We start from the raw sequence: 18,658 nt of genomic DNA on the forward strand, positions 1-18,658 counted from the left end.
TAACATGTTTCTGGTTTATTAATTACATATTCATTGAAATAATATTATCTATTCTGCAGTCATTCTCTAATTAATTATTAAATTAATTATACGTGTGTTTGGATATATATATGTTTGCATTATTTAATAGACGTTGGTAATATTTTACCTCCATCAGTTAGAGAGACAGTCTACTGAATTAGCTCAGAAACAACTGGCTTGATATATAGCAACCACTTGAAGCAAATTTTCACTGAGTTTTAATACAGTCATCTCTTTGATAAGTTCTAAACGTGGTGATTTAATTGTAGGTGTAGCTAGACTACACTATGCAACATACACTAAAGGCCATGTTCGTTTCACCTTAATGTTCCACAGCGTAATAGAGGTTGTTTTATCTTGAAGTTAGTTCTAGAAGACTTAATCTGCCCTTCATTAATAACAGTTTATTTACTCATCAGTTTGTTTCAAGAGCAATATACCTCTGTTCGTCAGTTCGTCTATTCATTAAATATTCCATAGTGTTTGTTATACCATTTGGTTTGATTCAAACACAACTAATTACTGTATCTTTAAAGCTTTAATATATTGCGGAATTGTTGAGAATCAAAGACAAAAAAGAAAGAAGTGTCTATCACAGAAATAAATTATTGGAATCTATGTATGTAAGGAGAAAATAATTGTTTTGTCAAATTTGTGGTCAAACGAGGATGATTGTGGTCTCAATGAAGGTCATTGCACCAAAATGATGACCAAATTATTTGTCTTTTTCTTGCAAATGTCCAACAGTTTACTTGTATTTATCATGCGGTTGTTTTATTTTCATTTCACCCAGTGGAGCGGGCCATCATCGAAGTATTTCTGCATTTCTTATATATGAGACTTGTCATTTTCTGATTTCCTGTTGAAGCATGTTGCTTTTAAGTGTCTTCCCAGTGAAGCTAAACAGAGAAGTTCGGAAACTTGTGATGAAACGAACTGACTCCGTTTTAAAGTGGATACGAGATAAATAGAATAATAGTATATATACGTATACATTAACCAGTATAAAACTTGAAGAGAGTTTCGAATTGTCTGAGGAAGGAAAGGAGCAGATATGATTTTGTATCACATTTAAACCATCTATAAACAAGGTTTAAAACCTTTAAAGTCTCTTAATAGTAAAAACGAAATAGCACCTTCTGATTATTAGTTCTTTCTACCTTTCCTTCTACTAATGTTGAAAGAGTATCCCAAAGTTTAGAAAATTCGTCTTAAACATGTGTAGATTTAACATGCATTACAAACTTTTAAAATCTTTCAAAACTTTATGCAGTTATTCCTAAACTTATTTTATAGTTATGAGGTAGTTAACATAGTAATACTTGCTTTTTTTCATTGTAACTATGAATTTATCGAAAAAAAACTTCGATGTGAATTTGAAAAGTGCTGTGGGTGTATGTAAGGACTTAATATGGTAAATGAGCATATAAAATACAAACTTCTGGCTACCACACAAACAAAATAATAGGCGTAATATTTAGTATTTCCAACCTCGATAGACTTGTATATGACACATGGGCTCAAAGTTCAGTTTGAAAACCTTTAAAGTTCAAACATGACCATCCCTACAACAGAATGGGGACCAGAAGGAGGGTAAACTGGTGTTATTCTAAGTTGAAAAATTGGTTTGAATATGACAAGTATAACTTTGGTCGCTGATAGCGGTATTTATTATCACAGTTATAACTACTCTAACCAGTAGAGATTTATTATCACAAGTATAACTTCTCTAACCAGTAGAGAGATTTATTATCACAGGTATAACTCCTCTAACCAATAGAGAGATTTATTACCACAGATATAACTCCTTTCACCAGTAGAGAGATTTATTACTACAGATATAACTTCTCTCATCAATAGAGAGGTTCATTATCACAGATATAACTCCTCTCACCAGTAGAGAGATTCATTATCACAGATATAACTCCTCTCACCAATAGAGAGGTTCATTATCAGAGATGTAACTCCTCTCACCAGTAGAGAGATTTATTATCACAGATATAACTCCTCTCACCAATAGAGAGATTTATTATCACAGATATAACTCCTCTCACCAATAGAGAGATTTATTATCACAGATATAACTTCTCTCACCAGTAGAGAGATTCATTATCACAGATATAACTTCTCTCACCAGTAGAGAGATTCATTATCACAGATATAACTCCTTTTACCAATAGAGAGATTTATTATCACAGATATAACTTCTCTCACCAGTAGAGAGATTTATTATCACAGATATAACTCCTCTCACCAATAGAGAGATTTATTATCACAGATATAACTCCTCTCACCAATAGAGAGATTTATTATCACAGATATAACTTCTCTCACCAGTAGAGAGATTTATTATCACAGATATAACTCCTCTCACCAATAGAGAGATTTATTATCACAGATATAACTTCTCTCACCAGTAGAGAGATTTATTATCACAGATATAACTTCTCTCACCAGTAGAGAGATTCATTATCACAGATATAACTCCTTTTACCAATAGAGAGATTTATTATCACAGATATAACTTCTCTCACCAGTAGAGAGATTTATTATCACAGATATAACTCCTCTCACCAATAGAGAGATTTATTATCACAGATATAACTCCTCTCACCAATAGAGAGATTTATTATCACAGATATAACTCCTCTCACCAATAGAGAGATTTATTATCACAGATATAACTCCTCTCACCAGTAGAGAGATTCATTATCACAGATATAACTTCTCTCACCAGTAGAGAGATTCATTATCACAGATATAACTTCTCTCACCAGTAGAGAGATTCATTACCACGGATATAACTCCTTTTACCAATAGAGAGATTCATTATCACAGATATAACTCCTCCCACCATTTCAAAGTGCATATATTACATTACAAAACTACTATAAACTTTAGATCCGACGTTTGACAAATTAGCCATCACAGCACACCATGGAGCGTCACAATGACATTGGTTCATAACGTAAAGTGGATCGACCAAACGTCACAATGACATTGGTTCATAACGTAAAGTGGATCAACCAAACGTTACAATGACATTGGTTCATAACGTAAAGTGAATCAACCAAACGTTACAATGACATTGGTTCATAACGTAAAGTGGATCAACCAAACGTTACAATGACATTGGTTCATAAAGTGGATCAGCCAAACGTTACAATGACATTGGTTTATAACGTAAAGTGGATTAACGAAACGTTACAATGACATTGGTTCATAACGTAAAGTGGATCAACCAAACGTTACAATGACATTGGTTTATAACGTAAAGTGAATCAACCAAACGTCACAATGACATTGGTTCATAACGTAAAGTGGATCAACCAAATGTTACAATGGCATTGGTTCATTAAGTGGATCAACCAAACGTTACAATGACATTGGTCCATAAGGTAAAGTGGATCAACGAAACGTTACAATGACATTGGTTCATAACGTAAAGTGGATCAACCAAACGTCACAATGACATTGGTTCATAACGTAAAGTGGATCAACCAAACGTTACAATGACATTGGTTCATAACGTAAAGTGGATCAACCAAACGTCACAATGACATTGGTTCATAACGTAAAGTGGATCAACCAAACGTCACAATGACATTGGTTCATAACGTAAAGTGGATCAACCAAACGTTACAATGACATTGGTTCATAACGTAAAGTGGATCAACCAAACGTTACAATGACATTGGTTCATAAAGTGGATCAACCAAACGTTACAATGACATTGGTTCATAACGTAAAGTGGATCAACCAAACGTTACAATGACATTGGTTCATAACGTAAAGTGGATCAACGAAACGTTACAATGACATTGGTTCATAACGTAAAGTGGATCAACCAAACGTCACAATGACATTGGTTCATAACGTAAAGTGGATCAACCAAACGTCACAATGACATTGGTTTATAACGTAAAGTGGATCAACCAAACGTCACAATGACATTGGTTCATAACGTAAAGTGGATCAACCAAACGTTACAATGACATTGGTTCATAACGTAAAGTGGATCAACCAAACGTTACAATGACATTGGTTCATAAAGTGGATCAACGAAACGTTACAATGACATTGGTTCATAACGTAAAGTGGATCAACGAAACGTTACAATGACATTGGTTCATAACGTAAAGTGGATCAACCAAACGTCACAATGACATTGGTTTATAACGTAAAGTGGATCAACCAAACGTCACAATGACATTGGTTCATAACGTAAAGTGCATCAACCAAACGTTACAATGACTGGTTCATAACGTAAAGTGGATCAACCAAGCGCTAACGCTACTCGTCCATCTTTAACCCATTTTGTTACAGAACTTTTCATTGGTTGCAGGTAGAGAAACTTTTATTTATTTTGTTCAAAACATTTCATCTGCCATCATCAGAATCAGTGCTAACAGAATTTAATTAAAAAAAAGAATCACGTGAGAAGTTACACTAATAGTAATCTACAAACATACGATTGACCAATAACAACAGTAAGGTAATCTATCAATGAACTGTCAAACGTAAGTACAAAAAACAAATCATTTAAGCCTAAGTCTGGATATTAAAACGTTGGAAACAAAATAAAAGTTTTGCTAACCGATAAGTGGGAATTTTAAAAACATAATTCTTTCTATTATTTAATTGTGTTCATTTGTTGTCCAAGACAAAGCTACGTAACGGGATATCTGCGTTGTACCCACCCAAAGAATTGAAACGTGTTTGTCAGCTTAACAGTCAATATGCTTATTGCTAATCCAGTTGGAGGCAAGTACACATTTATTACCGTGTTTTAAAGTTGTCTGAAGGTCTTCATCATATAAAATAACAGCAGGCTTTACAATTAAACTTCTTCAAAATAGTCTTTTATATTTGTCAAAGTGAAAGGATCGTAACAATGTTTATTGATTTATATAGGAGCATGTATTTCAAGTGTAGAGTCACTAAGTGCATGGCGTCACAACATTAATAAAGCTGAACAACCAGTAGCGAAGTTTTCATTCTTATCTAAGAAACAAATGTGACATGAGAATACGTGGGAATAAAAACTATTTGTAGAGCCGGTTTCCATTTCACGCATTTTTCATAAATTTTTCACGATTTATCATAAGAGATTTCTACAGGGTTTTGGTTTTTTTCGTTTTCCTTCTTGCTAACAGCAAGTAGGTTGAAATAATGCACTTGAAGACACACGAAGAATAAATGAATCACTCATCCTTTTGTGACGTTTTAATTACCTTTATATACTTCTGCAAACAAATCATCTCATTTCTAAAACAAACTTACTAACTTATGATCCTGACTTGGTCTTCTTGTAGGGGTCACTGATAAGTTTAGACTTACAATACGGGGTTTGATACCCCACGTGAACAGAGCTCAAATAGTCTACTGTTCATCGTTGCACTAATACAACAGCAATATTGCTAATTAATTAACGCTTTTTGATGTTGCAGCTCTGAGATTGTTTCTTTACTTATAGTTAAGCACAAAGCAACACCATGGGCTATTTGTGCTTTGGCTACCACAGGTATCGAACGGCATATCGCTGTGCCACTGTAAAGCTACAGCTCTGAGAAACGTTAAAACAGTGCTTGGACTTTAACTCATCTGAAAATTTCAAGAATCAAAGCTTATTGTTAACCATAAACTTTATCTCACCGTAAACTGATTTTGCCTTTTGTTTGGTACTGAGGTTTTATACACCGATTTACAAATACTCAACTTTTAATATTAAAATAAGTTGAAATTATTACTTTCTGGTTCTCATTGTTTTAAGTTAAAAGGTAGAATTTGTGAGGACTTAATTCATCCTTTTTACCCTTATAGGGAAGAAAGCCTAACTTTAAAAGCCAGTGGAGAAGGTTATGCTCCACTGTCCATGCTAGATGACGAGAGGTGTCCCGACTTGATTCCAGGTATGGAATATAACATTTCTATACAAGTATGCTTAAGCTCAAATGAAATGCCTTCAAAATCTAAATAAAAACAAACAATATTTTGACTTTTGGTGGCTTATTAAAAGAAAGAATTTTTGCTAAAACTCATGAAGAAAATATAGAACCATGGAAACCCTACTGATGGATAAGCTTCGTTGAGATGTTCTCGAGTTCTGAACCAGAAAAATTACACTTATACATAAGTATTTATTCTAATACAAAACACTTAATGTATACGTAAATAAATATCTAACACGGTACTAAAATTGCTATGTATAAAAAACAACAATTTATAGCTAGACAGTGCCGACAATTGTTAATAAATATTTTTACAGTTCTAAAATCAATAAGCAAATACAACGTATGAATAAATATCTATTATAATACTAAAAACATAAAGATATTGTAACTTAACAGATTAAAATTCGACATAATGTAAAAAGGTGTGACGTTATGTTTTCTGAAGCTTTCTTCGAAAGAAACAATTCGACTATATATAAAAAATACTAGTCAGGCTGGAGTTATTTATTAAGTCGTTGACTTTCTTAGGATGAGTTATTCACTCTGTTACTCTGTAATCAGCTCATGATTATCTCAGCAAGTTAAGCACATAAATAGTTCAGTATTGAGTTCAGGTTAAATGTAATTTATGATAGACGTAGATTATTTGCGAAGTTAGGCCCATTAGTGAACTTTGAGTATTTTAATCGCGAAATTTGAGGTAAAGAAACGGAACGTTTTAATTAATGGGTTGGACTTCACAATAATCCAAAACAACTGGGACAACAACAGAAATTATCACAATATTTGTTGCAAAGTAAAAATCCTAATATAAAATAAATGTTAATATCAGAAAACGTAATGTACATAGAAATATTTCGGACGGCTTTAAGAGCGTGGGAGTAAACAAAAATCTCTTACAGTATTGAAATAAAATGTACAGGTGACAATGTTTAGGGACATTGTAACAAGAAACATTGTAAAGAACATTTGGTGACAATGTTTAGGGACGGAAAATTTGTAACAAGCAACAACGTCCTCTCGCTCATTTGTTTATGTAAAGTTATGTAGACACTAAATTAAATGTTTGTATTTTTGTAAATGTCACACTAATTAGAAAAGGCTTTTCACTTCTCGTTTCACCTGATGGGATCTGGTGAGAATCGCTTCGATTTTAACGTCGTGTGTTATTAATTACGTTCACTGCGTAATATGCTCTTACTCGTCAACTATAAAGAGTTATTGATTTCTATATTACCACAACATATACTGCTTTCTCACCTTTGTTCAGGTATTGTTCCTATAGAGAAAGAAAAGTGTATTTCCTGACTAAAATACAGAAAGAAACCTTTTTTTTTCTTACGCGAAATCTCTGGTGTTCTATCATTTATAAACTCGATTTCCGTTACAGACGGCTAGTACTGTTGTTGTTGGTAATCTTGAAATGGTCAAAGCGTACAGAACACAAAGATAATTTATTAAACAGTTCTCCGTTCCTCACACAATACATGCACTCTCTGTCTTGGTTCTGAGGTCACATTTATCGACAGGGATTGTTTTTACTTACCGATCAATGGTACATGAAGCGATAGTAACTGTGTATTTGTAACAGATAATTAGACAACAGTATGAACGCCAAATTATTACAGGTAAAGGGAGCCTAGGATCCGTGAAGACAGATTAGGTGTACTACCGCACATTGATTGGTAATTGTTTTTGAAATATGCTCTAAATCCGTATTTTAAGCATCGTGATAATTACTGTCAGCACTTAAAAACGTCCATGTCATTAAATTGTAAATACATGGTGTGAGGGAGTTTCTTACCTTACAGGTCAGTAGAGAACAGACTGTACGATGCTACGTCAAAGTAAGGGGTTGTTTATAAAAGATGCGGTTAAAGCTTTATGTTCAGAAGGTAGCGTGCACTGACATTATTCATATGTACCCAAGAAGTAGAAATAAGGCATTATTTAACTTCGAAACTTTAACAGAAAAAAAATCGAACACTTTTACTTGTGGTTCGTTATAGTGAGCGTTCTAAATTATTTTCAACGACTTTCAATAGTCTAAAGGTTATACCAAGGTTTCTTTGTTCTTAGTTAGGAAAACTTGACATGCTGTAATATGGATGTTTACTTGTTTCTATGTACACACACGTTTTTTTTTTTTACTTTAAAGTAACTTTGAAGTTTCACAACGTGCTAAACTAATAAATTTGTTGTCAGAATTTCTATTTTCTAAATACATGTCTTTATTTACTTAAAAGTTACGTAGACGTTATTTTTATTCTTATTAGATACTTTTAACCTTCATATATATAATGATTTTTATAGGTAATATCAAGATTTCATTTTCTAATCGACTTGGCCAGGCATGGCCAGGTGGTTAAGGCACTCCACTGCTAATCTGAGGGTCGCGAGTTCAAATCCCTGTCACTGTAAGGGGTTTATAATGTGATGGTCAATCCCACTATTCGTTGGTAAAAGAATAGCCCAAGAGTAAGTTGGTGATGGCTTCCCTCTAGTCTTACTAAATTAGGTCCAGTTAGTCCTCCTGTAGCTTTGCGCGAAATTCAAAAACAAACTAGCCAACTTTACGAATGATAAACATAACGTCAAATCTGTTTTGTTCCTAGTTCGCGACTTTCTATGCTATAATTATGTTTTACTGTATGAGTGTGATTTTTCCCTAATAAATGAACTTTCACAACTCGAGTTAACTTTCTTTCTTCCTAACATTAAGTTTACCATTCAGTATTATTATTGCTCTTTATTACTAAGTTTTTTTTGTTTTTTTTTATCTCGAACCATTTCCATGATCTTAAGAATTGGTTACAGAAATTAGAAGTACACTCGACGGAGACCTTATTTTCCACTGCGACAGTGTTAGATGGCCTTCCACTCCAAAGAATGCAGGTCAAGTGCAGAACATTCCTATGAGCAGTCCACGTGGTTCTGAACAGGTTAGAGACACGCTAAGAGAAGAATGTAGAAATAGGTTTAATGTTTGAAATCTGAAAGGTTCGAGTAGCTAGCGGTAAACCTTTCTATTAAACGAGTTTCATCAACGAAAGTCGTTTGGGAGAAACACTGACTCCTACTTATTTTCCTTTCGGTAATAATTCTCACCACTTCGTTCGGTTCTCTTTATGTTGTGTGATAATTAATTGTGTTTGTCACCGTGAAAATGTAATGGTATCGAAAAGTATGTTGACGTACAAAGGTTTGTAATTATTTTGCTAAACTTTTCTCGATAAGTTTATTCATTAAAAATACTTACATTCTATGAAAGTTTAGTCCTGACCAGTAACCATGTTTTATATAGTTTTATCTCGCGAGGGCTAACTACCAATTGACAGCTGTCAGGGATACTAAACACAATAAAGTGCGCTCTGTATTGATATTGGTTTATAATTCTAAATGCACGATGCTGCACAAAGCACGATACGTGACAACTAAACCATGTTGTGTGTTCTATAGAGGATTTACGAATTTTTTGATGAATCTTTTCATGCTAATAGATTTTAAACGTGTAGAAAAATGAAAGGTATCCAAATCGTATTGATATATCTATATATTTTTCATACACTTGCTAGATACGTGTGAGATACTTTGTCGTGTTAGCTAAGCCTAAGCAGTTGCCATGTTCACGAATCGAATCTAATATTTTCAACATATTGAAATATTTCAGCATTAATTGCATTGCGCATAATTTTTGAACTCGATTTTTATTCCGTGTGATTTGTCGTACATACAATACGGGTTCGGTAATCCGGTTTAGTTTCAACTAGAAATTCCCGTTTCAAACTGGTATCGATTTAAAACTTCAAATACTTTATAGCTATATAACCAAATAACCTTAAATTATGCATCAGTCCTTGCTTCATTCTTGAAGGAAAGACCGTGGCCGGCTCTTGACAGTTTCCTTCCCCAGGTAGCCACCGTTCACGGCCTCTCTCAGGAAAGCGGATTACGAGTGAAAGTCTTGCGATCGTCACCAGTCCTGAGGCGAAACATATCTGGGGAAATTATGGAATTAGCCGAAGAGCGCAACACAGAAGTCTGATGCTCAGAGGTCTGATGCTGAAATTCAGGTACACGTTTAGTGAGTGTACTTTAATCATTCAAACTGAGAAAACAATGTTTTTAAAACTTTAATTAGCTTACAAAATATTTTTAGGACATACATAAAGATTTATTTCAATTTATATTTGTAATAATTTCGTTATGTTTTTTGCATGATTTGACAGAATACCGTGCTGCAAAGGTAACAAACAATACACATAATTTATAATTATATCAATATAGGTATTTTTCTTTATTGTTCGTTTTATACTTCGAAGGTGTTGTTTGGGAAGTTAGATGTTACATCAGTACGTTTGTTGACAAGTGAACGTACAATAAAAAATTAAGTTGTTGTTAGTTATTTCTATAACATAATTTTTTTCAATAATATTATAGCAAATACCTCGTTTCTAGTGACATTGTTGAAACATATTAAAATACATCTAACAAACTACGCAGACAGCATCTAAATAGATCTTATAGTTGGTTATTAATGTGACCTTCAAAAATAGTTTCACTTCTAAGTTTCCGAAGAGAAATAATTGTGTTAAGATAACTTTTATAACCATTCTCTTGGATATTTAACCTTTAACATCATGGTTAAATAGTGGTTATTTGTTTAAAAGTACATTGTATATATTTGTAAACAGAAAGGGTATTAGAAATTCAGGCGCTAGCGTGAAGACAGTAAAATATAGAGTTATTGCTTTTATAAGGACAAATAAATGTGTCGTTTAATATATGCATACGACATTTCATTCAGTAAGAGCCATACATATTACAGAATAGTACGTTAGGGACATCACAGTCTTTTGACGAATAGCCATCTTCCTAAGAGTCAGTGATCATTCGCCATATTGTTGTTGGCTTTGAATATTAATCTAAACGAGGGACTTCTTTTTGTCCGAAGACAGAATAATGCGTTATGATCTCAGCATTCTCAGGTATCATATTAAAATTACATAATTACAAAATTACCTGAATAATGTTGAATCTAACATGCAGTTTAATCAGGGAAACGTTTGAATGTCTAATTTAATAGCTCACCTATTAGTACGAATCCAGTACAATTAAGTCCTAGTTTTAATTAACAGTCTCTAATAGTAAGTGTAAACAGTTATCTTCCTCGGAAATCGACTCATAATTATGTGCGACCAGATGGCGTTCGATTACTCTAATAGTAAACGTTCTATAATTGTGCGTAACAAAGATATATGTATACGTTCCTGAACACCTTGCTTGTTTTACATATATCAAGTATATAATTTTATACAGAAACACATAGTGAAGAGAGTTATATGAGGCTTCATTCACTCAGCACTAAAGAGATAACAGTATAACTAAATGTACGAATATTTACGTATGATACGATTTGTGCATGACGATCTATTCAAACTCAATAACCTTTGCTCAAATTGAAGCAAAATGCTTATCTACATCAAATACCAAAGATATTTTAATTGCCAATCGAAATAATAGCTAGTTTATAATTGAATATATAAACTGTACATATATCAATATTTCTGCTTAAGTTTTTTTTTCTTAGTAGGTTTAAAAACTTTAATGAATTTCAACTGTTTCAAAGAGTCCTCACTACAGAATATTTTAACTGTCATTTTCAGTCCGTTTAAGTTATAAAACTTACTGTGTTTACCCTGTCTTAAAGTCACACTGAAGCAAGCATGATTTTTTTAACCTTTAGGTAGAAATGTTCGTTACTGATGAACATGGTCTGCACGAACTATTTTTGCACTATTTATTCAAAGAACAAGGTAATAGAACCTAAAATTAATGTTTTTTTGCTACACTGATGATAAATTATTGTTTAATTGGTTATTAAATATTACAGTTGTGTAATTTGTAGAAACTGAACGAATAATTACGCTGCATCTTTTCAAGGTCTCTACGTTCCCTCATCGGATACTGCAATTGTAAAGTAATATTGTGCCTAACGAATATGATCCATTTGACGCAACCCTAAAGAAACATGGGGTTTGTTGTGTATACGTAGCTTTGGGACAAAACATTAGTTCTCTATCCTTATCTTATCCGGTTTTGATGCGTACAGAGAATATTAAATATATATTAAAACTTCACGAAAGCTGGTGGCAATGATATACTTTACTTATTCACGTATTTTATTAGGAGACTTTGTAGACTGTATCAGCTTTCCAGGAAAACTGTGTTTTCCTTTTGTCAAAACCAGGAATAGAAAAGGAATATGCCAGAAAAAAAGCTGGTTACAATGACAACAGTAACGGTACTGGTATAATGTATTCAACCTTCAAAAAAAAGTTCTATAAAACCAGAAGAACGACGCTCCAGTTACCACAGGACATCGCTTAAAAATATCTGCTATCTGCTGAAATTGTATTTAATCTGTGACGTTTGTTGCACGTATGGTGGCGCTGTCCTTTCAAGTCCGACCATGACACTTCCCATGTAAGCTGTTTTCGTATAGCGCAAACAAAAACAAAACCTGTCTTTCTTTTTTTTTGTGGTCATACGAAAGTCCCCTGTTAAAGTTTGTAGTCATTTTGTGACTTCAATTTTAATGATTTCTTGTGATTTTTGTATAATAATTCATTGTAAATAGGAAACAATATTAATAAAAGCAATTTAACTGTATTGTGTTAAAAGTATATTTTTTTATCTAAAGAAAAACATGTATACAAAGAAAAAAACTTGAATTTATCCAACTATAAATTTTATAGGCAAGGTACGGACGACAGCCAAGATGGAGGAACATATAAACGCTGCGGCCTGGCATGGCCTAGCGCGTTAAGGCGTGCGCTTCGTAATCTGAGGGTCGCGGGTTCGCGCCCGAGTCGTGCCAAAACATGCTCGCCCTCCCAGCCGTGGGGGCGTTATAATGTGACGGTCAATCCCACTATTCGTTGGTAAAAGAGTAGCCCAAGAGTTGGCGGTGGGTGGTGATGACTAGCTGTCTTCCCTCTAGTCTTACACTGCTAAATTAGGGACGGCTAGCACAGATAGCCCTCGAGTAGCTTTGTGCGAAATTCCAAAACAAACAATATAAACACTGCCATGACTCTGTATGTAGGACGGAAATTTAGGCCAAATTTGGAGTATTGATAAATATGCTCTAAATGCTAGAATGACACGACTGATTTTGGAGCTTCACTGAGACACAATCGTGCTCGTCGCCACATCCGATCATTTTCTGTCTGACGACTGTGTGATTTATAATACCCCTGCAATGCAAGTTCCATTACAAAAAGTTTCGGCATTATGACTTTAATGTTCAAAGAACACCTTTCTTCTCTGCATGCTTTTCATTAGCCATCTAGTATGCGAGGAGAACAGTTTACCAGCAGCTGTTTAAACAGCCCGATCACATAGGTGACTTGCTTGGTACGTCTTCAAATAGAAAAATATGAATACATGTTTCACTCTTCAGTTCCTTGGGGTATGCAACATTTTAGTGGGAAATATGACAGAAATCCTTATCAAAGGGGACCTATACATTATTGTTTCTTGATTAACTTATCTACTTTTACATTACACCTTCACATGGGTTGTCCTTTCACATAAACTGGCCGACCGTTTTAAACTGACGTATTTCCTTTTAAGTGTAAGATGTATTGATCAGATAAAAAATGACACACTTATGCATCCGATTTTCATCACCTAACTGCTATTTGTCAGAGAGGAGTGAATGAAGGACGTGATAATTCGTATATTTTATTTATTCGTATTTCGTTTCTGTAAGAAAATCTTAAATGAAACATTCATTATTTACTTTTATATAATACTTATTTTTGAATGTTTGTTTGTTTTTGAATTTCGCTCAAAGCTACTCGAGAACCATCTGCGCTAGCCGTCTCTAATTTAGTAGTGCAAGACTAGAGGGAATGCAGCTAGTCATCACCACCCACCGCCAACTCTTGGGCTACTCTTTTACCAACGAATAGTGGGATTGACCGTCACATTATAACACGACTGAAAGGGTGAGCATGTTTGGTATGACAGGGATTTGAACCCGCGACCCTTAGATACCGAGTTGAGCGTCTCAACCCACCTGGCCATGTCGGGCCTTATTTTGGAATATTAAAACCAGTTTCTTCTTTTTGTACAAACATAACCATTTAATTCAAAATTATTTCTATTCGTTTACCTTTCTTCAGCGCTAGTTAAGTGCACGTAGTTTTCATTCTTATGATCAACCAGTTTTGAAAGTAAAGATCCAATTTTTTATTTAAATTTTATATTAGAAAAAGCGGGTCCTGTGGAAGAGAATGAATCCCCGTGACATTCGATTTTATAAATCCAGAATTGTTATAATTTATATTTAATTTACCTCTGGAGAAATATAATATTAATGAATGGAGTTTACAAAAATTAAATAAATACAAAAGTTTGACAATTGCAAAAATAATTGCGCACAGTAGATTCATAATTAATGGATTGTACATCAATATAATAAATAATACAACGTGTTCTATGCAACATGTTTAACATTAACAAAATATTTAATGCATTTTTCTTCATATCATTAGAATGGCAAGTTAGACAGATGTACACATGGTTCTTGTACTGAAGGTATAAGACCAAAATTATAGCTCTTTCTGGTAAACACAACCCGCAGGGGCTCAACTATATGATTGCGGGACTTACAACGTTGAATACTGGTTTTGATACACGTGGTGAACAGACACATACAGCTCATTGTGTAGCTTTGTGCTTAATTCAAAACAATAACAACAACAAACACCGGTATCATCTTTCAAGTTTTAAATTTTGTAGCTAAACCCCTGTATAAGGAGAGCACAAAACATGGGAATAAAATATTGAAATAAATAAGTTACGATATGAGGGATCTTCATATCAAAAATAAGTTAAGAAACCAAATCACTACGGAAATATAAACGTTAATTTCTATACCCAAATATATGTTAAGAGATAAGATTACTATTGGAATAAACACGTTCTTTTATATACCCAAAAATAAGTTAAGAAGCCAGATCACTATCGGAGTATAGACTTTCCTTTTTTTATACCTAACCATAAGATAAAAAACCAGATCAATATCGGAATATAGACGTTCTTTTTTTCTCAAAAATAAGTTAAGAAACCAGATCACTGTCCAAACATAGAGGTTTATTTTCTAAACCCTAATATATTTTAAGAAACCAAATCAATATTGGAAAATATACGTTCTTTTTTATACCCGAAAATAAGTTATGTACCCAGAACACTGTCAAAATATAGACGTTTTTTATACCAAAATATATGTTAAGAAACCAGCTTACTATTGGAAAAAAGACGATCTTTATTATACCTAAAAATAAGTTAAGAAACCACATTACTATCGGAATATAGACGAGTTTTTTACCCAAACCCAAGTTACGAAACCAGATACCAATATCGGAATATAGACGTTCTTTTTTTATACCCAAACGTAAGGTAAGCAAACAGATCACTATCGAAATATAGACGTTCTTTTTTATATCCAAACATAAGTTAAGAAACCAGATCACTATCGGAATATAGACGTTCCTTTTTATACCCAAACATACGTTACGAAAGCAGTTCACTATCGGAATATAGACGTTCTTTTTTTTCCCAAACAAAATTAAAAAACCAGATTACTCTTGCAATATAGATGTTTTTTTATACCCAAAAATAAGTTAAAAAACCAGATCACTAAGGGAATATAAACGTTCCTTTCTATACCCAAATATATGTTAAGAAAAGATTACTATTGGAATATACACGTTCTTTTATATATTCAAAATAAGTTAAGAAACCAGATCACTGTCAAAATACAGACGTTCTTTTTTTAATACTCAAAAATAAGTTACGAAACCCAACATATCGCAATATAGACGTTCCTTTTTTATACCCAATTATATATTAATTAACCAGCTTTCTATTGGAATATAGACGTTCTTTTATACCCAAAATAAGTTACGAAACCCAACATATCGCAATATAGACGTTCCTTTTATACCCAAAAATAAGTTAAAAAAGCAGATCACTATCGGAATATAGACGTGTTTATTACCCAAACATAAGTAAAGAAACAACATTACTATTGGAATATAGACGTTTCTTTTTATACCCATATATATCTTAAGAAACCAGCTTACTATTGCAATATAGACGTTTTTCATACCAAAAGTAGTTACGAAACCAGATCACTACCGAAATATAGACGTTCTTTTTTTATACTCAAATTTACGTTAAGAAACCAGACCACAATTAGAATATAGACGTTTCTTTTGTACCCAAACATAATATAAGAAACCAGTTCACTATCAACATGCAGATGTTCCTTTTTACACTCAAATATATGTTACGAAACCAGCTTACTACTGGAATATAGACGTTTTTTTTATACCCAAAAATAAGTTAAGAAACCAGATCACTATCGGAATATAGACGTTCCTTTTCATACCCAAATATATGTTAAAAAAGCAGGTTACTATTGCAGTATAGATGATCTGTTTTATATCCAAAAATAAGTTGAGAAACCAGATCACTATCGGAATATAGACGTGTTTTTTAACCAAAAACAAGTTACGAAACCAGATACCAATATCGGAATATAGACGTTCTTTTTCACACCCAAATATAAGTTTAGAAACCAGATCACAATAGGAATATAGACGTTTTTATACCCAAAACTAAGTTACGAAACCAGGTCACTATCGGAATATAGACGTTCATTTTTTATACCCAAACATATTTTAAGAAACCAAATCACTATCGGAATATAGACGTTCTTTTTATACTCAAACATACGTTAAGGAACCAGATCACTATCGGAATATAGACGTTTTTTTTATACTCAATTATATGTTACGAAACCATATCACTATCTAAATATGGACGTTCTTTTTTACACCCAAACATATTTTAAGAAACAAGATCACTATCGGAATATAGACTTTCTATTTTATACCCAAAAATCAATACAAAACTACATCACTATCGGAAAATAGACGTTCTTTTTTATACCCGAAAATAAGTTAAGAGAGCAGATCACTATCGAAATATACACGTTCTTTTTCATATCCAAACATAAGTTAAGAAACCAGATCACTACCTAAATATAGAAGTTTTCTTTCTCCCAAACATAAGTTTAAAAACTTGATCACTATCGCAATATAGACGTTCCTTTTTATACCCAAACATAAGTTAAAAAACCAGATCACTATCAGAATGTAGACGTTCCTTTTTGTACCCAAAAGTAAGTTTTGAAACCAATTCACTATCGGAATATACACGGTTTTTTTATACCCAAAAACAAGTTACGAGACAAGATCACAACCGAAATATAGACTTTCTTTTTTATACTCAATTATATGTTACGAAACCAGATCACTCTAAATATAGACGTTCTTTTTTACACCCAAACATATTTTAAGAAACCAGATCATTATTGGAATATAGACGTTCTTTTTTATACCCAAAAACATGTTACAAAACAAGATCACTACCGAAATATAGACGTTCTTTTTATTCTCAAACATACGTTAAGAAACCAGATCACTATCGCAATATAGACGTTATTTTCATACCTTAAAATACGTTAAAAAACAAGATTACTATCGTAATATAGACTTTCTATTTGATACCCAACAATCATTACGAAACCATATCACTATCGGAAAATAGACGTTCTTTTTTATACCCGAAAATAAGTTATGAAACCAGATCACTATCGGAATATAGACGTTCTTTTTTATATCCAAGCATAAGTTAAGAAACCAGATCACTACCTAAATATAGAGTTTTCCTTTTTCCCAAACATAAGTTAAGAAACTTGATCACTATCGCAATATAGACGTTCCTTTTTATGCCCAAACATAAGTTAAAAAACCAGATAACTATCGGAATATACACGGTCCTTTTTATACCCAAAAATAAGTTACGAAACCAGATCACTACAGAAATATAAACTTTTTTTTATACTCAATTATACGTTACGAAACCAGATCACTATCTAAATATAGACGTGGTTTTTAACCAAAAACAAGTTACGAAACCAGATACCAATATCGGAATATAGACGTTCTTTTCTACACCCAAATATAAGTTCAGAAACCAGATCACAATCGGAATATAGACGTTTTTATACCCAAAAATAAGTTCAAAAATAAGATCACTATCGTAATATAGACGTTATTTTTGATACTCACATAAATGATAAGAAACCAGATCACTATCGGAATATAGACGTATTTTTTACCTAAACATAAGTAAAGAAACCACATCACTATTGGAATATAGACGTTTCTTTTTATACCCAAATATATGTTAAGAAACCAGATTACTATCGCAATATAGACGTTCTTTTTTATACTCAAATTTATGTTAAGAAACCAGACCACAATCGGAATATAGACGTTTCTTTTATACCCAAACATAATATAAAAAACCCGTTCACTATCGAAATGTAGACGTTCCTTTTTATATCCAAATATATGTTAAGAAACCAGCTTACTATCGGAATATAGACGTTCTTTTTTGTACCCAAAAATAAGTTAAGTAACCAGATCACTATCGGAATATGGACGTTCTTTTTTATATAGAAACATATTTTAAGAAACAAGATCACTATCGAAGTATAGAATTTCCTTTTTTTGATACCTAAGCATAAGTTAAGAAAG

The 18,658-nt window shown here is 32.9% G+C and overlaps 1 protein-coding gene across 5 annotated transcripts in view; it reads left to right on the top strand.

The window, feature by feature from the left end:
* LOC143231660 (synaptogenesis protein syg-2-like) overlaps positions 1-12,629 on the top strand; it is a 243,938-nt gene extending 231,309 nt beyond the window's left edge. For 2 of the 5 annotated variants that reach the window (XM_076466229.1, XM_076466226.1), the window contains 4 exons: positions 5,845-5,933; positions 8,793-8,917; positions 9,850-10,048; positions 11,919-12,629. In XM_076466229.1, the coding sequence (XP_076322344.1) occupies positions 5,845-5,933; positions 8,793-8,917; positions 9,850-10,020 (385 nt within the window). In that variant the 3' untranslated portion in view covers positions 10,021-10,048; positions 11,919-12,629. Of the gene's footprint in view, positions 1-5,844; positions 5,934-8,792; positions 8,918-9,849; positions 10,060-11,918 lie in introns of those variants that run through there. The other 3 variants (XM_076466227.1, XM_076466228.1, XR_013017101.1) reach the window with 3 other exon arrangements.
* The last annotated feature ends 6,029 nt before the right edge of the window (positions 12,630-18,658 follow it).

This window comes from Tachypleus tridentatus, chromosome 11, assembly GCF_004210375.1.
Source record: "Tachypleus tridentatus isolate NWPU-2018 chromosome 11, ASM421037v1, whole genome shotgun sequence".
NCBI lineage: Eukaryota > Metazoa > Arthropoda > Merostomata > Xiphosura > Limulidae > Tachypleus > Tachypleus tridentatus.